This window comes from Micropterus salmoides, unplaced genomic scaffold (genome assembly GCF_014851395.1).
Source record: "Micropterus salmoides isolate LMB-PRFRI ecotype aquatic unplaced genomic scaffold, ASM1485139v1 Ms_hic_scaffold_8, whole genome shotgun sequence".
Taxonomy (NCBI): domain Eukaryota; kingdom Metazoa; phylum Chordata; class Actinopteri; order Centrarchiformes; family Centrarchidae; genus Micropterus; species Micropterus salmoides.
Genome location: NW_024044570.1, coordinates 38,939,079 through 38,960,697, shown reverse-complemented (window position 1 = coordinate 38,960,697; position 21,619 = coordinate 38,939,079). Strand labels below are relative to the sequence as shown.

The window sequence follows — 21,619 nt, the reverse complement described above, 5'->3', positions numbered from 1 at the left end:
ACTAGGCTCCTCTCTACTTTGACATTTAAGATTAACTTGTTTGATCCACCTTCATACACATGTGACATTACTGTACAACTTGAGAAAGGTGAGTTGTTTTCTGCTCCAGCCTGCCTAAAAGAAAAGCGTTTTGGGATTAAATGGACTTTATTAGCTGCTGCAGTGCAGGATGAACTCAGAATAGACCCATTCTCACCTTATTATTCTAAATCATGCAACGAAGAAGAAGAAATGCATAATAAATCCTGGTACAAAATCTGTAGTCAAATACTGTACAGCATGTAGTCTGATGAACAAGACTTGTGTTATAGCTGACTTGGGCAGTGAAATGTTTTTTAATTCATGTGGTCATAGTTGTCCACAACTCAAATCAGAATATAAGAAGAAATGTTTTATACCACCTCAAGAAGGCTTCCTATCAGAAAGGTCCATGCATGCAGCAAACTGAAAGCACTGTCTGTCGGAGCGTCTACGTGAAAAGAGAAGGAAGACATTGCTGGTAGTATTGTCTTCAGAGTTGTTAAACACCTCAGCGCACTGAAGGAAGCCATCTGACTGTGTGAGGGGCAAGATCGTTGATGTCTGCAGGCAGAGTAGGAGCTCTCCTGTCTGACTGGTCCACCAATAGCAGAGAAGATGACCCCTTGAGACACAGCCCCTCCTCATTTGCATAATGAGGCAGAAATGCATACAAAAATTTAAAAAGACAGGCAGAAATAAATACCATGGGTGAAAATAAATAAGGTAAATAAATACAAAGGAAGAATAAAACAGACAAAAATATTAAAACACACACATAAATAAATACATTAAAAAAATTAGTAATAAATAAAGTTGAATAAACAAATAAGGTAATTATAACAAAGGTGAATAGTAAAGGCACTAATTAAAATATATACATTTATGTCTCCTTGTATAATTTAATTACTACCTACATTTATTTATTTACTTTATTTTTTTGTGTATTTAATTGGATGCTTATTTATTTATTGAGCATTTATTTATTTCTGTATTTATTTCTGACTGTGTCAGGATCGGTCCTCCATAGTGGGGTGGGAGAGTTATCAAGCACGTAAAGTTTGGTTCAGATGTGAGCATGTACACTGAAGTTACAACAACTTCCTGTGTCATGGCGAAGACTTGATCTCTGACGCCACGCCACGGACACACCCATTGACGAAAACTCGCAAATAGCACAACTTTTCATCTTCAATGCCTTTAGAAGGCACAGCACAAATTTGAAGTCGGTCGGACTAAATCCCTAGGAGGAGTTCGTTAAAGTACGAAGTGTGTAAATCATCCAAAATTTGACGTAAAATTCAAAATGGCCGACTTCCTGTTGATTTTAGGGCATCGCTCCAAGAGGCTTTTTTGTGCGTCTGGACAAGATACACGTACCACAGAAAATTGTGCACGTAGGTGAAACGTGCGGCGGGGGCTGCTTCGTTAAAAGTCACTTCCTGTTGCCAGCAGGTGGCGCTATGACTGTCTGTGAATGTCAGCATGTACATGTGTTCAGGGCGGGACTCTCATCCTACATGTACAGTTTGGTCCAGATGTGAGCATGTACACTGAAGTTACGACAACTTCCGTGTCATGGCGAAGAGCTGATCTTTGACGCCACGCCATGGACACGCCCATTGACGAAAACTTGCAAATAGCACAACTTTTCATCTTCAATGCCTTTAGAAGGCACAGCAGAAATTTGAGGTCGGTCGGACTAAATCCCTAGGAGGAGTTCGTTAAAGTACGAAGTGTGTAAATCATCCAAAATTTGACGTAAAATTCAAAATGGCCGACTTCCTGTTGATTTTAGGGCATCGCTCCAAGAGGCTTTTTTGTGCGTCTGGACAAGATACACGTACCACAGAAAATTCGTGCACGTAGGTGAAACGTGCGGCGGGGGCTGCTTCGTTAAAAGTCACTTCCTGTTGCCAGCAGGTGGCACTATGACTGTGGGTGAATGTCGGCATGTACATGTGTTCAGGGCGGGACTCTCATCCTACATGTACAGTTTGGTCCAGATGTGAGCATGTACACTGAAGTTACGACAACTTCCGTGTCATGGCGAAGAGCTGATCTTTGACGCCACGCCACGGACACGCCCATTGACGAAAACTTGCAAATAGCACAACTTTTCATCTTCAATGCCTTTAGAAGGCACAGCAAACATTTGAGGTCGGTCGGACTAAATCCCTAGGAGGAGTTCGTTAAAGTACGAAGTGTGTAAATCATCCAAAATTTGACGTAAAATTCAAAATGGCCGACTTCCTGTTGGGTTTAGGCTATGGCTCCAAGAGACTTTTTTGTGCGTCTGGACAAGATACACGTACCACAGAAAATTCGTGCACGTAGGTGAAACGTGCGGCGGGGGCTGCTTCGTTAAAGGTCACTTTCTGTTGCCAGCAGGTGGCGCTATGACTGTGGGTGAATGTCGGCATGTACATGTGTTCAGGGCGGGACTCTCATCCTACATGTACAGTTTGGTCCAGATGTGAGCATGTACACTGAAGTTACAACAACTTCCTGTTTCATTGCGAATCATCGACGCCACGGACACGCCCATTGACGAAAACGCGCAAATAGCACAACTTTTCATCGTCAATGCCTTTAGAAGGCACAGCAGAAATTTGACGTCGATCCGACTAAATCCCTAGGAGGAGTTCGTTAAAGTACGAAGTGTGTAAATCATCCAAAAATGGCCGTAAAATTCAAAATGGCCGACTTCCTGTTGACTTTAGGCTATGGGTTCTTGAGGCTTTTTTGTGCGTCTTGATACGATACATGTCCCCATAAAATTTCGTACATGTAGGTTGAACGTGAACGAGGGGCTAATCATTTCCAATTTTCTAGGTGGCGCTAGCGAGTCATTTTGCCACGCCCATGTGCGAAACTTGTAGAATACGAAATTTTTCACCGGTTCTGACATGTTTGCAAATTTTGGTGAGTTTTCGAGTATGTTTAGGCCATGTCATTTGGGCCTACTTTGCAGAAAAAAAAAAAAAAAAAAAAAAAAAAAAATCCAAGCAAATTCAATAGGGACCTCGCACGGTCGTGCTCGGGCCCTAATAATCCGAGCAAATTCAATAGGGACCTCGCACGGTCGTGCTCGGGCCCTAACTATGGCATGGTGGTGCAGTGGTTAGCAGTGTCGCCTCACAGCAAGAAGGCTGTGGGTTTGAACCTTGGTCGTTCCAGGCCTTTCTGTGTTCTCCTCGTGTCTGTGCGGATTCTCTCCGGGTGCTCCGGCTTCCTTTCACCATCCAAAGACATGCAGGTTAGGTTAACTGGTGTCTCTAAAAATTAGGTGTGAGTGGTTGTTTGTCTAAGTGTGGACTAGCAACCTGTCCAGGGTGTACCCTGCCTTTCACCCGATGTAAGCTGAGATTCGTTCCAGCCCCCCCACAACCCTGTACGCAGGATAAGCAGTTGACTATGGATGGATGGACTAAAACTAAGCATTTTCAAAAAATCTAAACTAAACTAATTAAAACTGAACTGAAATTGAAAACAAAAAGACAAAATGAAATAAAAATAAAAAATAATGAAAAATCCAAAACTATAATAAACTTGCTATGTAGCGCCACAAAGGGGACACAGGAAGTGATGATTAACATTTGGCAAAGATTAACATTAAGCGTGTGCAAAGCGGCCGCCTCACAGCTGTTGTTCATTCCAGTCCATGCAACCATTTCTTGAGATGTTGGAAAAGTGAAGCAACTTTTACCAAAAATAATGGCTTATAAGGGGAAGTAACACAAAAACTTGTGTCCACTGACTTGAGTGTCCATGCTTCCAAAACTATGTTATGCAGAGAGATAGATTAACATGTGTTACTAAGATTTTACATATTCAGCGGACAGTATATCATTACAGTACATAATCCACAAAACCACAGCCTGAAAGGGACTCAAGTTAGTAAAAGGCAATTGCACCATTTCTCAGTTATTATCCTGACAGTTATTCAGCACATCCATCAACAACTTCACCCTCTCTATCAACCTCATACCACTCACCACCCAAACAGAAACACAGACATAGACAGGGGTAAACATCTGTGGACTAAATAGGTCTATTTGCAGGCGGTCAGAGAGTGAGAAAGGAACGGAAAGGGAGGGGGTTCAAGACAGAAAGTGATCTAAGGGCTCTAATTGCAGGATAGGAGGGGTGGACCTTTGAAAGGAAGGGACAGGATACACTGTAAAAACCAGACTGCCTGAGCTAATACTAATACTGAATATTTCGTTTGATTCACTCCTTAGATGTTCTAATTTCATTTTAACTTCTCTCTCAAGGTCTCTTAGCTTTTGTTACTTTTCATGTACCTTATCCCTGTTTGCATGATTTCATTCTTGATGAGTTACTTATACAGAGAATTTTTCTCATACAAGGATTTAATGAATGCTGCTGTAACTGGAATATTATACTATATATTAGGCTATATAGTATACTATTATCTGAAATTATAATGAATACAATAACATTAACCCCAATCAAACCTTTACCACAGTGGTGTAAACAACAGAAAACAGTATTATTTGTGAAACAGAACTTGAATTTGAATTGTTGAATATCAACTATTAAGCTGTTGAAATGTTACAAATACTCTGTAATTCTGTATATAATAACTACATGTAGGCAGACTATCCAAATAAAGTGGAACCTATAAATACATATTATCAATAAACTTTATAGCCTACTAATACAGTCATTTATATTAGTTACCTCCTCCATGTTATGGACAGATGTAGATTAAGCCATTGCCAGAGCCAGGATGCCATTGTGCCAATATGTGTTGCTTCTAGCACCACCCTCCTGAGAGCAACATGCTCTTCTTGTTCTGTTTTACTAAAGTTATGGGGGAGACCTGAGACCTGTTTCATTCCACTTCAAGCACTGGGTGGGAGCAGCAACTTACATTTACTGTTGTTACTTTTACAGCATTTTGTGTACTATTTCTGAAATTAATACTGCAACAAAATAAATAATATTTTAATTTAAATATAAAGTAATAATTTAATAATTATCTCATTATGGGTTATGGTTAACATTACCTCACCAAAGGCAAAACAAGGTTGCATACCTTAATCAATGATTTTTTGCTTACCATAACATGATGTGTTGGTTTAACCCTTAAGAGTCCCTTAAAAATCATCGCATTTGTCCCTAGTGACAAAAAATGTCTTCTTCCCAACAACTGCTGTGAAAATATCATAAATTAATATTCTTCCCACTTTAAACAAGTCTTTTTAAGCTACTTAAGCCTGAAATATAGATATCATACATTACATACATACATTTTTGGGATTTTAACCCTTTAAATACCAGTATGTTTACATAACTCCATTTTTTTTATTGAAAAACAAACAAACAAAAAACCAAAATAATTTCTGTAAAATACAATTCAAGCAGTATTTGATTACTATTATTATAAGGCCCTGAGATGGGTCATTGATTTTGATGCATTTTTGTTTTTTCTGCAGTGGATTAGTTCATGATCTTAGTTTATAATCTTAGTTTATAATGATGATCCAGATCCTCCTGTGTGCTGTCTTGCCATCTCCAACATGACTACTCTCGCACTAATGCTCATACTTAAACTATTAGGTACACCTGTTCAATTGTTTATCAACACAAATAGCTGGCCAGCCAATCACATGGCTGCAACTCAATGCATTAAGGGATGTAGATGTGGTCAAGACAGCTTGCTGAAGTTCAAACCGAGCATCAGAATGGGGAAGAAAAGGGATTTAAGTAACTTTGAACGTGGCATGGTTGTTGGTGCCAGACGGGCTGGTCTGAGTATTTCAGAAACTGCTGATCTACAGAGATTTTCATGCACAACCATCTCTAGGGGTTACAGAGAGAAAAAAGAGAAAATATCCAGTGAGCGGCAGGTGTGTAGATGAAAATGCTTTGTTGATGTCAGAGTCCAGAGGAGAATGGGCAGACTGGTTTGAGATGACAGAAAGGCGACAGTAACTCAAATAACCACTCATTACAACCGAGGTATGCAGAATATCATCTCTGAACACACAACACGTCGCACCTTGAAGCAGATGGGCTACAGCAGCAGAAGACCACACTGGGTGCCACTCCTGTCAGCTAAGAACAGGAAACTGAGGCTATGGTTCACACAGGCTCACCAGAACTAGACAATGGAAGATTGGAAAAACGTTGGCTGGTTTGATGAGTTGGCATCAGACCAGCCAAGACATTTGGGTTAAACAACATGAAAGCATGGATCCATTCTGTCTTGTATCATGTAATGGTTCAGGCTGGTGGTGGTGGTATAATGGTGTGGGGGATATATTCTTGACACACTTTGGGCCCCAAAAGAAGAGCATCATTTAAACACAACAGCCTAACTGAGAGTTGTTGCTGACCATGTCTATCCCTTTATGACCACAGTGTACCATCTTCTGATGGCTACTTCCAGCAAGATAATGCACCATGTCACAAAGCTCAAATCATCTCAAACCGGTTTCTTGAACATGACAATGAGTTCACTTCACATCTCAAATAGAGCACCTTTGAGATGTGGTGGAACGGGAGATTGGCATCGTGGATGTGCAGCCAACAAATCTGCAGCCACTTTGTGATGCAATCATGTCAATATGGACCAAAGTCTCTGAGGAACGTTTCCAACACCTTGTTGAAAGTATGCCACAATGAATTAAGGCAGTTCTGAAGGTAAAATGGGGTCCAACCCCGTACTAGCAAGGTGTACGTAATAAAGTGGCCGGTGAGTGTATGACCAGGGCTGCAGTGCACCTGCATAAACAACCTGAACGAGAACCAAAACAAAGTCAATTTTATTTTGCTTCTCGCAACTCATTTTTATTCTTAAATTAGTTTATAATGCAGAGTGTGGCCTTCTAAGGCTAAGTTCAGACTGCAGGCCTTAATGCTCAATTCCCAGATCCGATTGTTTTGTTTGAAAAAGAATATCCTCTGACACATTTGAGCTGTATATATATAACACCGCCAAAATGGCTTGAAAATAAAAAACTGAATGGCACAAGATGTCCCCAGAAACTCTTGAAGGTTTATAAAATTGATTTTACGTTTTTTTATTATTTATTTTTTTACAGTGTATGAGCAGGGTATGGGTGGGGTTCATGAGGTGGTTGGTGATCTAAACAGCTCTAATTGTGGGTGGTGTGTTGATGAAAGTGATTCTGTGTCCTAGCATGTTTCATTGTGTATGTGACACCAATATTCTACCAACCCCCTCATTAAAACTGTCCTAGACCACTACTGCTGATTCTGACGTTGTATTGTTTGTTCAAATGCTAACTTCCTCTGTCCTCAACCCTTCTTCTTCTTCACCTCCTCTCTGTGAGGACAGCAGATATGGATGGATGGATTGATTAGGGGGGATAATAAATTAAAGATGATCATCACTAAGAGCTTCTGTCAGCTGTAACCTTTGCAGGCTGAGTGACCTGAGAGAAAGCAGAGTCATTATCAGCCTTTATCCCTTTGTGTGGCTTTTGCAGCCCCGCAGAGAAGAGAATAGCTCTGTCATTTAGGGCACCTGTTCTCAACCTGGGGGTCAAGACCCCTAGGCGGTCACAGGATAATTTTGCAGGGTCATAGATATAGTTTTACCACACAAACAATTAACTTTTTCCCAGATTTGCCTTTATTTTTGCCCATGTTTCTTGCTGCTTTTACTCCACCTTCTGAGATAGCGAATCACATGAAACACAATGAAAACAGGAAAGTCATTCTTCATTCTCAATTTAACGGTTCACTAATGTAGATATTATTATTTTTGGCCTTGAGCAGGGCAGGCATTTCGTAAGGGCTATGATGGCCATGGCTGCTGTGAGCCCTCAGTTTGGCCTCATGCCCCTCAAAAAATGATGTGCCCCGAAGGGTTCCTTTAGCGTAAAATGATTACGCTTTGTCACGCTTTCTGAAAGCAGTTATGACGCACTGAGATGAGAATGCGATGGATATCACTGATGCTCAGGAGATGGGTATCAATGATCTTCTGAGCAGTTTTAATCACCCACTGCAGAGCCCTCCGGTTCCGGGCCGTGCACATCCCATGTTAGTGATGTTTCCAGTCAGGATCCTTTCTATTGCTCCTCTGTAAAAGCTGACAAGAATTTAGCCTTCTTAAGCTTCCTCAGAAATACAGTCGTTTTTGAGCTTTCTTCACCAGCGTGGCGATTATGGATTATGGAAGTGTGGACATGATATAAAAACCGTCTCTCTGATCATGAAGCCTAATGTTACTCTGCAGCTCTGGGGTTTATCAAGACCCCTAGGCGGTCACAGGATAATTTTGCAGGGTCATAGATATAGTTTTACCACACAAACAATTAACTTTTTCCCAGATTTGCCTTTATTTTTGCCCATGTTTCTTGCTGCTTTTACTCCACCTTCTGAGATAGCGAATCACATGAAACACAATGAAAACAGGAAAGTCATTCTTCATTCTCAATTTAACGGTTCACTAATGTAGATATTATTATTTTTGGCCTTGAGCAGGGCAGGCATTTCGTAAGGGCTATGATGGCCATGGCTGCTGTGAGCCCTCAGTTTGGCCTCATGCCCCTCAAAAAATGATGTGCCCCGAAGGGTTCCTTTAGCGTAAAATGATTACGCTTTGTCACGCTTTCTGAAAGCAGTTATGACGCACTGAGATGAGAATGCGATGGATATCACTGATGCTCAGGAGATGGGTATCAATGATCTTCTGAGCAGTTTTAATCACCCACTGCAGAGCCCTCCGGTTCCGGGCCGTGCACATCCCATGTTAGTGATGTTTCCAGTCAGGATCCTTTCTATTGCTCCTCTGTAAAAGCTGACAAGAATTTAGCCTTCTTAAGCTTCCTCAGAAATACAGTCGTTTTTGAGCTTTCTTCACCAGCGTGGCGATTATGGATTATGGAAGTGTGGACATGATATAAAAACCGTCTCTCTGATCATGAAGCCTAATGTTACTCTGCAGCTCTGGGGTTTATCAGTGAAGTGTCTGAACTCCACTGCAAGAAAAAAATGTGCATAGTATGAACATGCACATTATCCATTATCAAATTTAACTGTTAACTCTGGTCCTGGTATTGAACAGCTGGTTATGAAAAGCTGTTGGTTATTTGTGGGTGTCTGTGTGTCATATGGTTGATGAGTATCAGGTATTCTAAACATCATGCCAGCTAGCAGGCAGGTTCAGACATGTAGCGAGGACCCCAGAGTGTGTAGATGCCCCTCACTCTGCTTGAGCAAAAGCTCACATGAAGACTCTCCATGGAATAGAACCGTCACCCTCTACTGCTTCAGCATCACATTAACTCAGAACAATCCTCAAGTGACCTTTCATTTGAGGATTGTTCCTGGCACAAAAGTCACATGTCCAGGTAAAAATGACAATTTACTTATTTCATTTTGTTTGTGAATGCAGAATTCAGACAAAGAGATATTAAATCAACATATAGATTTAATTTATATATTTTGTTTAGTGGCTTTATGTAACATGTTCACCTCAATAAATCATTTTCATATTCATTTAGATTGTAGTGCGTGCACAATTATTTGGTGAATTGTATTCCTTAGGATAAATTTTATCGTTAAACAAACAAAATGCTCTCAGTCAATCCAAAGTTGAATTGAAGCTCAAACCTGAATGTTTAACTAAGGAAAAGTGAGTTTTTGTCTTGCTCAGGAGAATATATATGTGTGCAGAATTATTTAGCAACTAAATTACAAAAAGATCTACCATATTACTGGTTATTCTTATTATGTAACACAAAATGAAAATTAAATTATTAAATATTTAGTGACCAATATAGCAACCCTTCTTGTCAATAACTGCCATGAACCTTCCATCCATGGAGTCTGTCAGTTTCTTGATCTGTTCACTATCAACTTAAGCTGAAGCAGCAACCAAAACCTCCCAAACTAGGTGTGTTGTCTTTCCTGACTGTAAATTTCATGTTTGAGAAGGGCCCACAAGTTCTCAACAGGATTCAAGTCAGGTGAGAAAAGGGGCTAGGTCATTATTCTGGCATGTAATGGAGCACTGTCCTTCTTTCTGTACCACTTGAAGAAAGAATCTTCCAGAAACTGGGAGGTTTGGGAGTTGAGTTTCAGTCCATCTTCAACCCAAAAAGGTCTGAATATCTCATCCTTAGTAATAGCATCCCATACCAGTGCCCCTCCTCCACCCTGCTGGCACCTGAGTCAAAGCAGGGCTGTGTCCATCAGTGATCCAGCCATGTATGGAGGACCGATCCTGACACATTCAGAAATAAATACAGAAATAAATAAATGCTCAATAAATAAATAAGCATCCGATAAAATACACAAAAAAATAAAGTAAATAAATAAATGTAGGTAGTAATTAAATTATACAAGGAGACATAAATGTATATATCTATTTTAATCACCTTATTTATTTATTGTCCGTTATAATCTTCAACTTCATTTATTAATTACTTCTTTGTTAAATGTATTTATTTATGTGTGTGTTTTAATATTTTTGTCTGTTTTATTCTCTGACCTACAGAGTTTTCAATTAGCGACTTATACGTACACAGAACTGCAGGAAAGTGAACTGTTGTTTCTGAGAGCCACATCAGTTAGCCGCAGCCAAATCTGGAGTTCACACCTATTCAAGTATTTACGGTAAATGCTCCCACACGGAGCAGCTCGTTGCTCTGCTGTTATCAGCTGCTGTTTCAACAAAAACGCCATTCAGGGTGAAAATTCAACCGTGGTGTTGTGTCGGGAGATGCAGTGACTTCAACAGCGGTGAGTATTATGAATAATACATGTAATCTGTTAAGCTATGAGGAGAGTAAAAGTCCGTTACCCGCTAGGCTAATTTATGTAGTGCTAACATCATATAGGCTAAAGCTCTTAAGCTAGTGGTGTTGACTAACAAATAAACTAATCTTAACAGTTACCATTAAGAAGAATTTTATGCGTCTGTTAAATGTGATTGCTATTAAGCCGTGTTTTATGTGTGGTGGTGAAGTCAATTTAAAGTTAACTTTACTGCACTTCACCAGTCGAAATGATTTAATGAAGGCTAACGTTAGTTACTGTACTTCTATGTCTTACACAGAAAACACAGGAGGAGGCATGCGGAGAACATAACCATATTCTTCAGAGGAAAAGAAGGAGGAGAAGGAGATCAACAAATAACCCCAAAACAATAAAATAAATTTCTTTATATTTCCCTGCCTTGTTTATGTGTACATACAGAGGAAGAATGACAGAACAGCACGCATTTCATCGTTACTGTGTGTTAGAGCATGGGAGAACAGTGGATACTTTTAATACAGCCCACACCTCTCATACTGTGTAACTATAACAAGTAGAGAACAGAAGAAAAAGATGTTCTTTCTTTACAACTGTCTGCATAGCGTATTCATCTTGTGTAATGAATGAAAATGAATAGGCCTACGAGGCTCCTCTCTACTTTGACATTTAAGATTAGCTTGTTTGATCCACCTTTATACACATATGTGACATTACTGTACAACTTGAGAAAGGTGAGTTGTTTTCTGCTCCAGCCTGCCTAAAAGAAAGCATTTTTGGGATTAAATGGACTTTATTAACTGCTGCAGAGCAGCATCAACTCAGAACAGACACATTTCTCACCTTATTATTCTAAATCATGCAACGAAGAAGAAGAAATGCATAATAAATCCTGGACAAAATCTGTCCACATCATGTAGTCTGATGAACAAGACTTGTGTTATAGCTGACTTGGGCAGTGAAACGTTTAATTTTTTTAATTCTACTTTGGTGCCTTGCTTCGTGGGCCCCTAAACAGAAGTGATGGAGATGTTGAACAAAGTCTTAGATGTCTCTTAAACTCTCCACTTGGTTCCAAAAAGGGTAATGTTAACGCAATTATTTAGCTTTGCAGTGTCAAAGGTGAAAGGTATTCATATTATTATAGAGACATCATAAGCAGTATTATTGGCATTTTAACATTTGAGTCTTTCTGTGCAATGGCCATGTGACGTACACACTGAGGGAACATGTATCACAGCAAATAAACACTCCTCTGAGCTCTTCCTCCTCCGTTTCCTCTTCATCTTCCTGCCGCTTCCTCTGTGTCTCCTCCTTCACCTCCTCCTCTGAGATGTTGAATCTTCCTCCACAGCGACAGCTGTATGTATACACACAATCGTCTGAAACGACACACACTCACACTTAAGATTGAAAGCATGATGAATATGAATAGATATTATGATCATCACGGGGGTGGTGATGACGCAGTGGATAAGACACGTGCCGTTGGTGTGACAGACCCAGGTTCAACTCCCCACTGTGACACATCCATCAATGTGTCTCCTAGTTGCTCCAGAGGCGTACGACCTCTGACATATATAGCAACTGAAAGTCGCTTGGGTTTACAAGTGTCAGCTAAATTAATAAATGTAAATGACATTTAATACTAATTAAAGGGGAATATACACTAACTCAAGAAATATGACAAAAAGCCTAACATACAGTAGCTTAGTTTGAATGTAGTAGAGGAGTTGCGCTTTTAATTGGGTAGGTTTCATCATGTCAGTTAGCTGCAATGTAGAGTTAAAATGTAAGTTAAAATTGACAAGCTTTATTAACTGTTGTCATGGAAATGGTTAGAAAGATGGGAGAATCTGACAGAGCCAGAGGACTTCTTTGGCAGCCTAACAAGATCCACACAGAATAGCAAAAAATCAGTAAAGGTGGTACTGGTATATACATAACTGAAAATGATTAATAGTATACCAGATTTTTTGCACATTTACACTGTGACAGGCTACATTACTTTACATTAGGGCACTAGTATGATTTCATGTTTTACCTAAGGGCAGGGTCTGAAATGAAATACTGAAACTAATTAAGGGAACACTTAAATCACACATCAGATCTTAATGAGCAAAATAGTTCAAAATCTTTACTGTACACTGTAATTGCAATTCATTGAGAACAAAATGACACAACAACGGTTAGTTGGAACCAAAATCACCAACAGACTGAGGGCTGGATTCAAAATCACAGCAAAAATCTAAGTAAAAACCTGAAATCACAGGCTGAGCCAACCTCAGCCTGTGCTCATCATATTGTAGATGGCGGATGGTGTCCTGAGGACCTGAGGCATCAGTGATCTTCTGTACAGTCTGTGGCGCACCTTGGCAGTGTCAGATGCAGCGACACATAACAGCCCAAAGGTTCTCAATTGTATTCAGGTCTGGGGAACGTGAGGGACAGTCAATGGCATCAATGCATTCGTCATCCAGGAACTGCCAACACACTCTGGCCACATGAGGCTGGTCATTGTCCTGCACCAGGAGGTACACAGGACCACTGCACCAGTGTAAGGTCTGACAATGGACGCATCCGAAAATTAAATTTGCTTAGGCAGGTTCCTAACTGAGTGAAGTGACCCGGATGTATTTTAGTGGTAGCCACAATAAGAACTGGTCGAATTCTCTAAAAGCTGAGGAAAGGAGCTGTGGTGTATAACATACAGTGGGTATGGAAAGTATTCAGACCCCTTTAAATTTTTCACTCTTTGTTTCATTGCAGCCATTTTCCAAAATCCAAAACCAAAAAAGTTCATTTTATTTCTCAGTAATGTACACTCAGCACCCCATCTTTACAGAAAAAAACAGAAATGTAGAAATTTTTGCAAATTTATTAAAAAGAAAAACTGAAATATCACATGGTCATAAGTATTCAGACCCTTTGCCGTGACACTCATATTTAACTCAGGTGCTGTCTATTTCTTCTGATCATCCTTGAGATGGTTCTACACCTTCATTTGAGTCCAGCTGTGTTTGATTATACTGATTGGACTTGATTAGGAAAGCCACACACCTGTCTATATAAGACCTTACAGCTCACCGTGCATGTCAGAGCAAATGAGAATCATGAGGTCAAAGGAACTGCCTGAAGAGCTGAGAGACAGAATTGTGGCAAGGCACAGATCTGGCCAAGGTTACAAAAAATTTCTGCTGCACTTAAGGTTCCTAAGAGCACAGTGGCCTCCATAATCCTCAAATGGAAGACGTTTGGGACGACCAGAACCCTTCCTAGAGCTGGCCATCTGGCCAAACTGAGCTATCGGGGGAGAAGAGCCTTGGTGAGAGAGGTAAAGAAGAACCCAAAGGTCACTGTGGCTGAGCTCCAGAGATGCAGTCGGGAGATGGGAGAAAGTTGTAGTAAGTCAACCATCACTGCAGCAATCCACCAGTCGGGGCTTTATGGCAGAGTGGCCCGACGGAAGCCTCTCCTCAGTGCAAGACACATGAAAGCCTGCATGGAGTTTGCTAAAAAACACCTGAAGGACTCCAAGATGGTGATAAATAAGATCCTCTGGTCTGATGAGACCAAGATAGAACTTTTGGCCTTAATTCTAAGCGGTATGTGTGGAGAAAACCAGGCACTGCTCATCACCTGTCCAATACAGTCTCAACAGTGAAGCATGGTGGTGGCAGCATCATGCTGTGGGGGTGTTTTTCAGCTGCAGGGACAGGACGACTGGTTGCAATCGAGGGAAAGATGAATGCGGCCAAGTACAGGGATATCCTGGACGAAAACCTTTTCCAGAGTGCTCTGGACCTCAGACTGGGCCGAAGGTTTACCTTCCAACAAGACAATGACCCTAAGCACACCGCTAAAATAACGAAGGAGTGGCTTCACAACAACTCCGTGGCTGTTCTTGAATGGCCCAGCCAGAGCCCTGACTTAAACCCAATTGAGCATCTCTGGAGAGACCTGAAAATGGCTGTCCACCAACGTTTACCATCCAACCTGACAGAACTGGAGAGGATCTGCAAGGAGGAATGGCAGAGGATACCCAAATCCAGATGTGAAAAACTTGTTGCATCTTTCCCAAAACGACTCATGGCTGTATTAGATCAAAAGGGTGCTTCTACTAAATACTGAGCAAAGGGTCTGAATACTTATGACCATGTGATATTTCAGTTTTTCTTTTTTAATAAATTTGCAAAAATTTCTACATTTCTGTTTTTTTCTGTCAAGATGGGGTGCTGAGTGTACATTACTGAGAAATAAAATGAACTTTTTTGATTTTTGGAAAATGGCTGCAATGAGACGAAGAGTGAAAAATTTAAAGGGGTCTGAATACTTTCTGTACCCACTGTATGTGCATTTGACCATTACAATTTAAAATAACACTCTAGCAGCTGGATAGAGGCTCAGTGAACTCTTAAGGGGGAGTAATGATTTATGGGTGTGTAAAGAGTGAACCCTCCTATGGAATTTGACCTCTGACCCAGTGTTAGGGGGATTAGTGATTAGTGTTTATGAAGGGACTGAACCCTTCTATGGTGTCTAACAGATGTTTACACTTATCCTACAGCACTGTGCCCTTATATGGTATTTAGCAGATACCTAAACATGTCCTACATAAGCTGTGTTTGATGTACAGAGAGACAGAGTGGCCATCGGGCTGGGTCACTCTCCAAGCTGCTGCAGAGCTTGTAATTCATGCTGAACTCCTTGATGTAATAAACTTTTATGATCAAGAACAGTGTCAAGCGGATTTCTTCTCAACACATCATTGCAGCATTATTGTTCGGACACCACAGAGCTTCAATGCTTCCTTTCATATTTCCTTTAGCATAGGGTACACTGGACCATCCTTTATGAAAGGAAAGGAGAGAATGCCTCCCACAATTCCTTGCGGCACCAACATTTAAAGCGATACACATTCTCAAACTCAAACTAAGAAATCATCGACCACATTTAACAAAATCTTGCTATACAGACGCACATTATGATACCTGAATAAGCCTCCCACCCCGCGACCCTGTACGCAAGATAAACGGTTGACGATGGATGAATGGAATAAGCCTCACAATTTCCTTCTTTCTTTTTTTTTCTTTGTTTGTTTGTTTTCTTTTGGCTTTGCTGTAATCTGATGCTGTTTCAGCACCGTTTTATGTTTCTGATTGTTGAAATATGCTATAATGTGTTTTCTACAATAATAAAAAAAACTGAAATCTCCGACCCTGACAGATAATGGATGTTGATCACCATGTAAGTTACCATTGAGTATTAAACCTTTTCTCTCATATGCAATAACTCCCTAATATGCATGTCAAGAACTGTCAACAATAACTGAGACCCATGTGAGCTGTGTTTCTGGTCTTGTAAAATGATCAAAGTGAGTATAATGTCGGTTCACGTTATGCATTTCCAGCCTTCAGCAATGCCATTAATTGATTTTACTTCAGTCACAGATGTCAACACCCTTCCCTTAATAAAGGCAAAGATCAAGCTGGATGACCTCTACAGTAAATGTAATGTATTATTTCAGTGTTTCACACACACTGATTTATTTGTGGTGGCCTGCCACATTACCAACGCTGACAGCATTTTCTTCTAAAATGAGCAGCGCATATATTCGCTCAGCACCTCCTCTAGCTCAGTTGCTCCCTCTCCCTCTCTCTCTCTCTCCACAGTTGCGCTGTCATTCTGTGGGAAACACTGTGTTTACAAACAATAACTGGGATTCATGTTGATGAATGTGCGTGGGCATGAGGGTGAGTGTGAGCAAGCATTCTCAATGTGACAACCCTTTCCATTATTTGGTGACGGGAACCCTAAAGGCCTTTTTACTGTCTTGATTATGAAGCAGTGGCTGACGTACTGCGGTAAGCGTGTCGACTCATTTCCGTTTCCAGTGCATGTTTGTTGGTAGTGTGTTTTGCTGCTCTCGCTAAATACCAGTTAAATTTGTTAGATGTGTCTTTTTTTAAAATTATTTATTTAAAACAGTGCATATTAATGGACATCTTAGCTTATGTAAATATGTCAGAATTAGCCCAAAGGCTATTTTACATCTGTAGTCCCCTGTCAGGTCATCACAGTACAAGGCAACACAGCTAAACATTGAAATTAGATACGATACAACACAATTTAAGAGACACCACAATTTTCAACAACATATTATAAAAAGACACCATAGTTTATGTAATTTAAGGTGCCGTTTATGCAGTAAAGTGCCATTCTATGAATAATGTTCAATTAAATTTAGTTTGAGAGCTGTTCAGTGCTGGAGGGTACTGCATCTAGTACGGCAGACACACACATATACACATATGCATTAAAGTGCTATTCTATTTATTTGAAGTACATTTTAATTATGTTAAAGTGCTTTTTAATGCAGTAAAGTGTTGGATCTGGTATGGTAAACATACACATACATAAACAAACAACAGTAAACAAACCTATACACATAAAATCAAAAACAAAATAAAACAAAGTCCGTTAGTGGTCACAATTTGATGTGTCTTGAGCCATTGTTTGAGTTGGTTCTTAAGCTGGGGTAAGTCGGACATTCCCTCACGGCAGCCAGTAACCTGTTCCAGATGTCTGACTCCTTAATTGACAATACATATTGTCCAAATGTAAGGCACCATACAGTCACCTCTCATGGAGGCCCTGGTTACAGTTCTGCCACCTCCCGTTATTTTCAATTTAATATACTCACTTAGTGGGGGTGGGGCAAGTCCATGTAGGATCTTATATATAACACAGGCATATTTGAACTTCAGAAAAGTTTCAAAGCTTAGCAGGTTATATTTCTGCAGGATTAAGCAGTGATGATATGAAAGCTGTTATCTTTTAAAGATTTTTAAGGCTCATTTGAAGAGTGACTATGGGTTTGAGTGTTGTGTAAGTGACCAGTTTGTAAAAGAGTATTCAATATGAAAGGATAATGGAATGAAGAAACATTCTGGCTGCATTGCATGAGAGTGATGGTCTATATAGTTGGAAAGATTAAATTTAACAGTTTTTGAAAGCCTTTTGACATGATTTTTAAAAGACAGTGTGGGATCTAGTACAATGCCAAGGTATTTTAATTTGTTTACAATCTGTAGTTCTTCTTTCAAGAATATATTTGAGTATGTCCTTTCAATTGGCTGCTTAGAAACATCATACAAATTTTTTTTAGGATTCAATAGTAGACATGATTTTGTGAGCCATTCCTGTACACGGGTCAGTGCAGATGTAAGAGATTGTGAGGCTTGATCAGTTTTGGCATGTGTAAAGATTACTGCGTCGTCTGCATACATTAAAATATTGATGTTTTGGCATACTGTAGGGCAGGTCATTGATATATAAGTAGAACAGAATTGGTGGAAATATGGAGCCTTGAGTACTCCTACTGGACATTCGAGGTGAGGAGATTTACACAATGCGTTCTGTTGGTTAAGTACGAGTTCATCCAGCTGATGGCTTGTTTGGAGAAATTGAAGTTTGTTAATCTGGACAGGATTATTTGATGATTGACAGTATCAAAAGCCCTTTTCAGATCCAGAAAAACAGCACCAACAACAGAATGAGTGTTTAACTTATTAACTTATTCTTACAGTAATTCTGCCTAAGCACTCACAGTTCTTTCCATCTTTTAATGGCTGCTGTTTAATCTCATAGTTGTTTTCAAAAGATTTGGTAGCTAACACTACCGTACTTTAGGTTAGCCCTTAGCCATCGCTAGTTGACTTTAGCATAGCAGCTAGCGATGGCTTCTCCCTCTCCTGCTCGTGTGTCAGATGTTGAGTTAGTCCTCTGCCTCCTTTAGCGGTAATGGTACGTGTAACAAGTGTAGTTTATTTGTAGACATGGAGGCGAGGCTCAGTGATTTAGAAGTCCGGCTCCGCACCTTGGTAGATCAGTCATCAGCTACTGCAGTTAGCCAGTCCCTGGTAGTCGGTGCGGAACGGCCTGAGTTAGCCTGTGGTAGCCGTCCCCTAGCATCTCCTGAGCAGCCAGGAAAGGGTGGCTGGGTGACTGTCCGAAGGAGGAACAGTCGTAAGCATTGAAAGCCCACTCACTGTTTTAACCACACCCTCGACCTTGTTCTGGTATATGGTATTGAAACTGAACATTTAATAGTGTGAATTAGAGTTCATCATGAAAATTACTAATAACCTCCTAATTGCATCAGACAAAGGACTTGTCTCTGTACTGGTTTTATTAGATCTTAGTGCTGCATTTGATACCACTGACCATCAGATCCTATTACAGAGACTGGAACATTTCATTGGCATTAAAAGTAACCGCTCTAAGCTGGTTTAGGTCCTATTTATCAGATCGATTTCAGTTTGCACATGTCAACGACAAGTCCTCCATGCGCGCCAAAGTTAGTCATGGAGTTCCACAAGGATCTGTGCTCGGACCAATCCTCTTCACTTTATATATGCTTCCTTTTGGCAATATTATCAGGGAACACTCCATAAACTTTCATTTTTATGTAGATGATATATATATCGATCAAACCAGATGAAACTCATCAGTTAGCTAAACTCCAAATGTGCCTTCAGGATGTTAAAACTAGGGACAAGTGTAGTGAATCAGCTTTAGCTAAAAACACTATGATACACACATCAGATGACTGTCAAAGTTTATCTATGTTTTTGTATCTGTCCCTATTTAAATAAACTTGAGAAACAAAACCTAGATGACGTATAATTTTCTAATGTTAAACTCAGATAAAACTGAAGTTATTGTTCTGGGGCCCAAGCACCTCTGTGACGCATTATCTATCATTATGGAGCAGAATCTCCACATTTAAAAGTAGGCTTAAGACTTTCCTCTTTGATAAAGCTTATAGTTAGGGCTAGCTCAGGTGAGTCCTCAACCATCCCTTAGTTATGCTGCTATAGGCTTAGACTAACGGGGGATTTCCCATGATGCACTGAGCTCCTCTCTCCTCGTCTTTCTCTCCCTCTGTATGCAACCTCATTCCATTAATGCATGTTACTAACTTGACTTCTTCCCTTTCCCGTAGTCTTGTACTTTCTCGTCCCTCTCCTCTCTCCTCCTATGACTTTACTTTCTACAGGTGTTTCTGGCTCTGGAGATGTGGAGTCTGGATCTGTGGTTGCGAGTCACCTGCTGCCCCCGTGTTCCTGCTCGACACCCTCTGCTACAATTATTGTTTCTAGTCCTCTATTGTTATTATAATCATTAACACTACTATAAATATCTTTACCATTTTTCATTCAGTCTACTGCAACATCACCTTTACTGTCTGTACATCTGTGTGTATATTGTGTAGGCTGCCTCCCTCCACTCTCTCTCCTTCCATCCTATCTCTCTCTCTCTCTCTGTTCCTCTCTCCCTCCCTCTCTCCTTCACCTCCAACCGGTCGAGGCAGATGGCCGCCCACCCTGAGCCATGGTTCTGCTCAAGGTTTCTGCCTCTTAAAAGGAAGTTTTCCTTGCCTCTGTCGCCTAGTGCTTGCTCTTGTTGGGAATTGTTGGGCTTCTGTAAATAACATCACAGAGTATGGTCTAGACCTGCTCTTTTATGAAAAACACTGTGAGATAACTGTTGTTGTGATTTGGTGTTATATAAATAAAATTGAACTGAATCATGATACAACTGACAGAATAACTAACGTTATAGTCAACAGTTAGGGTTGCAGACATCCACTCTTTGACATTGTTGCTGCTTCCATAACAGCTGTCTTTAAATAGTTTTGGTTTGTAATTGTTTTTTGTTGATCATTCCAGGGTAATATTTATTTTTATAATGAAATAAAAGGAAATCTTCCTTTTGACAGTAACCTGACAATGTGCCAAGAATAAAGGTAGGCTAATTTTTATTATTGAAATATTTAGGGAGTTTTCTCTCAAAAAAATATTGGAATCGGAACCGAGATTCAGTAAAAAAAACAGATTTGATAAGCAGAAACAGAATCAGAATCAATAAATTGAAACGATACCCAACTCTACACTTGACAGCAAGTTTGTATTTTTCCTTCTGCCCTCCTTTCATTTTAGAGGCAAAGCCCCTCTGAGGTGTAGGTGAAAGTCACTGGATAACTGTAAGCTACAGGTGCTCTCAACTTGGATATGCTGACTTGCCACTTTTACAGGCAAGAGCAGAGCAAGGGTATTATACTACAATAATAATTTATCACTGGACACATTTTTGTTTTAGATAAGTGTTTTTTTAATTTCATATTTATTTGCAGTGGTGGTAAACTGTGTGGTTCACCATTGCTAAATGAATACTGAGGAAATACTACTACCAGAAACTTTCACCTAAAAAAATTAAATGTGAACCTATGTGTTACACATGGACCCTTGTGTTCTTATGTCATCAGGTATGATTAACTGGAACACATTTTCAGAGGAGCATGGCAGGACCTACAGAACTCCATATCTATGCTCCTGTTGTATTCAGTGCAATTCTCTTTACAAATAAAGTGAGGCTACAGGAGATGAGGACAGAGAAAAACTGCCAAGATTCTAGTCTGAAGATGATCTTGCAACATGCTGCAGCATGAGCGAAATAGCGAGGGACAAAGAAGAAAGTGTCCAAAGTATGGGATTATTTCAAGCTAAAAGAAAACAACAACTCTAATGTAATGACAATGTCACAGTCCGTCCACCATAAACAAACTTATGTCGCCTACCAACAGCACGACTGCACCTGATCAGAAGCACCCGGTGTTCTGTCAGCGGACCACCACTCTTAAACGCATCGATGAATCGTTGAAACCATAGTTAGCTGCAGCCTACCTGACTATAATCGTAACAATAAAATCTGTAATCGTTGCATTCCTATTTCCAATATGTCCTGTGTTAGCCAGTCCCTGGTGTTCATAAAGAAA

The 21,619-nt window shown here is 40.2% G+C and overlaps 1 protein-coding gene across 1 annotated transcript in view; it reads right to left on the bottom strand.

The window, feature by feature from the left end:
• Nucleotides 1-11,939: 11,939 nt before the first annotated feature.
• The window catches only part of dnajc24 (DnaJ (Hsp40) homolog, subfamily C, member 24), a 65,444-nt gene continuing 55,764 nt past the window's right edge, over nt 11,940-21,619 (bottom strand). Inside the window, exon 5 of the mRNA XM_038706075.1 lies at nt 11,940-12,161. Coding sequence (XP_038562003.1) covers nt 11,944-12,161 — 218 coding nt within the window. The 3' untranslated portion in view covers nt 11,940-11,943. The remainder of the gene's footprint in view (nt 12,162-21,619) is intronic.